General features: G+C 42.0%; 1 protein-coding gene across 2 annotated transcripts; it reads left to right on the forward strand.

Moving 5' to 3' along the window:
* The first annotated feature begins 425 nt into the window (after positions 1 to 425).
* On the forward strand, positions 426 to 7,001 carry ccn1l2 (cellular communication network factor 1, like 2). 2 transcript variants are annotated; one of them, XM_072433789.1, is made up of 5 exons: positions 426 to 594; positions 1,577 to 1,784; positions 3,522 to 3,875; positions 5,091 to 5,290; positions 6,668 to 7,001. In XM_072433789.1, the coding sequence occupies exons 1-5, from the start codon at positions 526 to 528 to the stop codon at positions 6,953 to 6,955; spliced, it is 1,119 nt and encodes a 372-aa protein (XP_072289890.1). In that variant the 5' UTR covers positions 426 to 525; the 3' UTR covers positions 6,956 to 7,001. The 2 variants fall into 2 exon arrangements, with proteins under 2 accessions (XP_072289890.1, XP_072289889.1); XM_072433788.1 differs by having other exon boundaries at positions 433 to 594; positions 1,571 to 1,784.
* The last annotated feature ends 361 nt before the right edge of the window (positions 7,002 to 7,362 follow it).

Raw genomic sequence — 7,362 nt, forward strand, 5'->3', positions numbered from 1 at the left:
CTGTGGCACCTGGTGTTCCCCGCCGTCTCCCATCCGAACACTAACCAGGCCCCACCCTGCTTAGCTTCTGTGGTCTGACCGGGCATCAATGGCATTGTCACAGATATTATAAACTAACTTTATTTTCTTTAAAACAAAAAAATCATAATCCATCACCTAAAAAGTTGCCAGTATTAACTGAATAAAGGTTTGGATTTGTGTGTTGTAGAAAATGGTGATTGTACGTTACATCCAGACTGAAGCATAAATAATACAGTTTACACAACGCTCCACTTTGCAGATGGTGATGTCACGGTGTGGGCGGGGCCAGTGTGTCCATAAGTAGAGGCGGAGTGAAGGGAAACCTCTTCATGAAGTGGTGTTTAGAGCTGGGCTGACTTTAGAAGAGCAAAAACACGGATCGGACTGGTGCACGGACCCTCGACTGTGGATACTGTCAACCCTGACGCTGAAAAGATCCACATTTAAACTTTCCTCCTCTTTTGAAGGAACGGACGAACTTTACTTTGAAGGATTTTGTCCAAAATGCTGCTCTCTCTGACATTGCAGTGGATTATTTCATCTCTGGTTGTCCTGTGCAGTGCTGCAGCTCTGGTAAATCAAGCTTCATTTCATTGAGCAACAATTTGTGTCTTTATCTTCACCAGAGCGCTCTACTTTACCAGAGCAAAGCAATTCTGAAGTAACAATATTCTACTGAGAGTTACACATGGTTTATCAGTCCAAATATAAACTATGGCTAATGTGAGAAAATGTGAATATTGGATTATCTTTTACCTTTACAGTGATATTTGTTTGCCTGTAGATTCAATGTTGATAAAGCATACATATATTTTTAGTTTTATCTTTCATTAGCGTATATACTATACTTATGGTGGCATGATAATACCTAAACTAAAATTGCAATAATGGTAATTACAAGTTAATTACTACTGAAAACACGACACATCTGTGATTCTCTTTAACCTCTTTAATATAAAAATTCAGATTTTATCATGTTCATCAATATTTTTTTGAATATTGATTATAGTATTTATTGTAAAAAAATAAATAGAAACAGAGCTGAGACTTTCATAAAAGACTTTAAGGTGATATATCTGCACTTTTGTGACTTATTTCAAAGACATTTTGCATTTGTCTGATAATTAAAGCTCAACTATGACCTAAGCTTTACTATAAACACAGTTCTGTATAATATAATATTGTCTGACCATCGTTACCACAAAATATTGAGCGACACATTTTTGTCAATATTGTTCACCTTTAATTCTGATACACAAATGACAAAGAGAGATAACTAAACGGGTAATAAATGGTACAAGGCGTCCAAAAAAATAAAATAAAAAGTTGCTGCATAAAAAAGTTTTTGAAATAAATCCATTTCCATATTGAATACACAGGTTTTTTTCTATTTTACTGTTATGTCGGTCCAGCCTTTTGAGTGTTTCCTGCTGCCAAGAGTACGCTCCACAGGTATCCATTTAGTGTATCCATTTACTGTGTCCATGGCAGGAGTTTTGAGGCCCGAGTACATAGCTGTATCGCTTTGTTAACGTCCAGTATTTCATAGGCCGAGAGCGGGTGCCCGGCGGAGTGCTCGTGCCCCTCGGCGCCCCCTGCCTGTGCGCGGGGCGTCAGCTGGGTGCTGGACCACTGTGGCTGCTGTAAAGTCTGCGCCAAACAGTTCAACGAGGACTGCAGCGCCGCCGAGCCCTGCGACCACATCAAGGGCCTGAGCTGCCACCCGGGGGCCGGAGGAGACCCGCGCCGGGGCCTGTGCAGAGGTCAGTGATGTTTGTGATGTTTGTGATGTTTGTGATGAGTGTGATGAGTGTAGACGCCGTAAAAGGTTAAAAAACATTCGGAATTCTGCAAACGTGAAGTGGAACAACATCCCGTGATTTCAAGTGGGATGAACCTCAGAATATCACAAAAAATATGATAAATCGAGGTTTGTTATGGCACATGAAAACCACTCGGATGCATGTGTGTGATATCAGAGCCTGGTTTAAAGACATTTACTGTTGAGTTTTACAGTATTTGTTTATTTGATGGAGATTATGCCAGGTATTTAGCTTTTTTGATGAAGGAAAAAATCCAGATCTTTAGGTTTTAGTGGACAAGAAATGTTGAACCCTCCAATAGTTTTTCAGTTTATTTACAGATATGTTACAGACTTTACCACAGATTATACTTTATCAGAAGCTCAAATACAATTCTGGGGGTTTTTAGTGAACAAACTTGCATCCCTTCCCTGGAAATTCAAAATTGTTGTTTATTTTGTTGTTGTAAAGACTTAAAATCCTAAGCATTCAGATCTGATCAGTCAGTTATTCAGAGAAAATGTTTTATGGTTTTCCCGTCGCATTTTAAGGCGACTGTAGTGAATAGTAGAGGTGTGATGGAAAGTGTTTTGCTGTTTCGCGGTTGCCTGGGTCCAGTGTATATTGACGCTTTCTGAATACATAATATTTCCTTCTCTAATGATTGAGCTGTCAGGCCCTGGTCAAGAAAAACAAACATGGTTTCGTAATATTTGTAGAAAAATATGAATGTGAAGTATTATGCAATTATGTTATTTTGATTCCACTAAAACAGGTAAATGTGTCCCTGCTTTTGAGAGCCACTGCTACTCAGATGTGGATGGTACTCATCTACATTTATTTTATGAAAAAAAATACTTTTTTGAGGACCATACTTGAGTAATATATATGACATTTTGTGCTCAATGCTTAGAAAGAACCATCTCTTTTCTATTATGTAATGTTTTGTTGTCTCTTACTGTTACTCTTACAGTAGAACTTTCCCCATAAACTTTTTTACACTTTTTGTATCTCTACTTGAGTAAACATATTTTGAAGTTCTTATTCTTACTTAAGATCATTTTTGGCCACTCCACCCACCTCCACTGCTACTGTATAATAAAATCAAAGTTGTATTTAGCACCATTCACACTTATGTCATCTGTTTAAAGGACTCTATTATTATTATTTTTTTAAAAGCTTTAAATCATGTTATAACATTGTTCCCTCATCAAAAACATACCAGCAGGAGTGATGTTTAGCTTCATTCACGCTTGTTTGATGAATTCTGGTCAGAAAGTCCTCTCTCTCCGAGCTTCAAAACACTCCATTCTGAATTTCCCAGAAGTGTGATGTCATATTCTACTTATGACATGACTGTTTTTAAGTCCTTAAATCAATGCCAGACTCATTGTGAGCATTTCTGCTGTAAAACTGCATGTCTGCATGAACATGTCAGAGGAAAGCTTGCAATTGTTTATCTCACCTACGCAATTCCCTCTGCAGCCAGTAGATGGAGCCCAAATGTCAGTTCCTAGTGTGGCAAAAGCCAGAGTGACATGAAGTCATGTGTTTTTGTTAAACTTTTTTTGTTCTAAAACATGAGATACCAAAATAAAGGTACTCAAAGCATGTTTAAATGCCAGTAACAATACAAATAAAGCATAATATTTGTCCTTTAATCCCTCCTGATGTATTGTCTGTTTGTCCGACCCACAGCTGAGGCCCTGGGTTTGCCGTGTGAGTTCAATGGGCGCATGTATCAGCACGGGGAGCACTTCCAGCCCAGCTGCCAGCACCAGTGCACCTGTATGAACCGCGTGGTGGGCTGCATGCCCCTGTGCCCACACCAAGTGCCCCTGCCCGACTGGCCCTGCTCCCGGCCACAGCTGCGCCGGCCTGAGGGCAGCTGCTGCGAGGAGTGGGCCTGTGAAGACGACAACCACATCAGTGAGGAGCCAGACGGACCAGGGCTAACCACTCTGCCAGACGCGCTGCTCCTGCCCAACCACATCAATCCACTGGGGCAAGACCAGGCCCCTCTGAGGCTGCCCGCGAGGAAGACTTACAAAGGTACGTCAAATAAATAGTCCACCACAGAGTATGCACGCCGAACCGTAACGGGCAACGGCAAGTGTTTCATGTTTGTGTGCGAAGACAGGAAAAGACATCAAAACTGGTCAAGCCAAAGTCATTTACTCGAAGTTTGGTCTGGATCGTTTCCCGTTTTAACCTGTTCTGACCAAAATCAGTCCAGAGGGAGCGCGTCTGTGTGTCATGTGTCATGTCCATATCACTACTTAAATACTATCCGAATATGTACACTATGAGGATCAAACAAACCAAGACACTTTGTACTTTTATGAGAACTTTTCGTCATTCTAGTTTATCAATCTATATTTTAGCACATGCTAGAGGCAGGTAAATGGGAATGCTTGTCCATTTCGATCCATTTTTCATTCAAAGCAAATATTTAGGACATTTACCCCTTTGGATCCACTTTCTCTCAATGACGTCAGGCCTTTTTGTTTATCAAGTTTTTTTTTTTTTTACAATCTATGATATGCCATTGCACTGTGCAACTGATGAAAGATATTTATATTAGAATTAGAATGTTTTGGCCATGGTAATCGGGACAGACAATTTCAATGTCATCTCAGGCCTTCTTCCCTGTTGCTTTTGTGCCTCAGTCACAGGTCTCACTGCAGTTGAACAGGATGATGGGTTGGATCAGCAGATTGTGTGTTAGGGCAGTTTGAGGGGAGTAACAGCCCTCAGGACAAAAGACTCCTCAGTGTCCTGCAGCCCGGGCATCACAGTCAACTCTAGAGACTTGCCTCACTTTTACTCTCTTTCATGGTTGTCGCATTGGTGATGAGGCCATTCTCTTGAAAGTATTTCCTCTTGGACGCCTTTGTGTAAAAAAATATAATTAATGGCATTTCTCTATATGTTATGAAGTAATAATAAAACAGTGTAAACATAAATCCTATCCAATGCTATGGGACCAGCAGCAGAGAGTTGTTTTTAGTTGTGACTGAAATGTAAAATAAGGATCTGTGTAGGTTTATTATGAAATACGAGAGTGAAAACAATCCTCCAAATTTCAATTCAATGTAGTTTCCAGGCAGGGCTTTCCAAAATTGTCACTTTATCCAATGGTCTCAGGAATTAAGCAAACGGATAACTGTCCCAGAGCATTCCCTGTCCTCAGATCCTACTTCTGGGGGGAAAAACGGCACAAACTTCCCCTAGACGTGACCCCGCTCGCGTGTCCTTTCCCTGCAGAGATGTCGTCCTTCCCGGTGTCAGAGGTGCTGCTCGAGTCCAGGTGTTTCCCGCACTCGTCCCAGTGGAGCGACTGTTCTGTGACCTGCGGGATGGGCCTCTCCTCACGAGTCACCAACCACAACCCCGAGTGCCAGTCGATCAGGGAGACCAGGCTGTGCCAAACCAGACCCTGCCAACTGCCACTCACGACTGTCAGGGTAAGAAGTCGCTGAAGAGTGGAGTGTTTGTAATCCCGTCTGGTCAGTCATGTCAATCTGTACTGCTTACATACTATTACTACTGCTATTGTTTATTTATTTTTATATCTGAAAATAATAGCTGAAATGTATACGGGATAATACACAAGTTACTTACAATATGAGAAAAGATAAAAACACACCAAGATTTTCTCCCTATATAGATACAATAACGACCGTTAGTAGACCATCTCTTCTCTTTGCAAATAAAGAAAATAGTATTTTTCTTGTGAGGGGGGCAGTTATTGGTATCCTCTGACACATTTTATATTTACATTTTACGTCACATTTTACTCCAAAGCAATGGCCTGGATGAAAAAAAAGCATTACCACTGCCTCGTTGAATGTATGGTACTGTCAAATATGCACTACATTAAAAAAAATGTATCAATCTGTGCAAAAAGCAAATTATCATTGATATTTTGGTGCAAAATTGACCTGAAAGAATGTTTTCAATTTCAAACTCTATTTTGAAACTATGGCCTAAGCTTGATACTCGATACAGAGTTCAACACCACAATAACATCAAGAAACAATCTTTTTTCAGACAATGAAGAATAGATTTACTGTATAAAATAAGGTTTATTCTTTATGTTTGGATGTTGTAGATGTTTTCAGATTGTTGAGGAAAGGGTGGAAGTAAGTTTGTTCAGCATCAGTGCAGGTCGACTCAGTATGATCTTTGAGTGTTCCGTGACTGAGCTTTCAGAGGAGTTTAAATAGCAGAGGAGACTATGTCGGCATGTAAGGCTCCAGTTAAGGCAGCATCAGGCCAAAATTAGACAATGGTATGTCAAGGAAAGATTATAGAGTAAATATGACTCCATGCAAGGGAAGGACAAAAGATCTACATTCTCCCAGGCATGTCCAAACTACGGCCCGGGGGCCAAATGCAGCCCTCAAACTAATTTTGGTTGGCCCCCCAGCTTCCTGCTAAGTTGGTCCAAACAACAAACAAATAGTACTTTTTAATGTAAAATTGGAAAATATATATATTTTTTGATGTTATACCAATCTAATATTAATGTTCCAAGTCTTATTAAAGGTGGGGAGGTGCATTGAAACTATGTCAAATGCAACGTTTTAAATTGTCGGGTTGTTTGTGGCTCTCTGCTCCGTATAAGTTTAATAATGCGGCCCTTTGGTCTAATACTTCTGAAACAATCAAGAAATGTTCCTTTCTGTCGCGTCTATGTGTTGTTTGTTGTATCAGTATTGTCTTGTTCAAATGGGTATTTAGTTGCGAAACTTGATTTTGTGTTGATTAGTTGGATTATTAGTTCGATTTAGATCAGATTTTCCATATTTCTGACAAACCTTAAAATGTGTGTTTTCCAGAAAGGGAAGAAGTGCCAGCGAACGAGCCGTCCCCTGGAGCCCGTCAGCCTGGCGTTTGGCGGCTGCTCCACCGCCCCGCGCTACCGGCCCCGCTCCTGTGGGACGTGCGCGGACGGGCGCTGCTGTAGCCCCTCCCTGTCCCGGACCGTCCGCCTGCGCTTCCACTGTCCCGACGGAGAGGACTTCTACCAAAACGTCATGTGGATTCAACGCTGCAAGTGCTCGCACAACTGCCACAGAAACCTCGTCCTCAGCATCTACAACGACATCCACAACTTCACCCACTGAGCGACGGGACGGTTGTGTTCACGGCAGTCACAACTTCACTGAGAGACGGGACGGTTGTGTTCACGGCAGTCACAACTTCACTGAGAGACGGGACGGTTGTGTTCACGGCGGTCACAACTTCACTGAGAGACGGGACGGTTGTGTTCACGGCAGTCACAACTTCACTGAGAGACGGGACGGTTGTGTTCACGGCGGTCACAACTTCACTGAGCGACGGGACGGTTGTGTTCACGGCGGTCACAACTTCACTGAGAGACGGGACGGTTGTGTTCACGGCGGTCACAACTTCACTGAGAGACGGGACGGTTGTGTTCACGGCGGTCACAACTTCACTGAGCGACGGGACGGTTGTGTTCACGGCGGTCACAACTTCACTGAGAGACGGGACGGTTGTGTTCACGGCGGTC

The sequence above is a fragment of the Eucyclogobius newberryi genome, unplaced genomic scaffold (genome assembly GCF_026437365.1).
Source record: "Eucyclogobius newberryi isolate DKJ021-1_F unplaced genomic scaffold, fEucNew1.0.hap1 SCAF_6, whole genome shotgun sequence".
NCBI classification, from domain to species: Eukaryota; Metazoa; Chordata; class Actinopteri; order Gobiiformes; family Gobiidae; genus Eucyclogobius; species Eucyclogobius newberryi.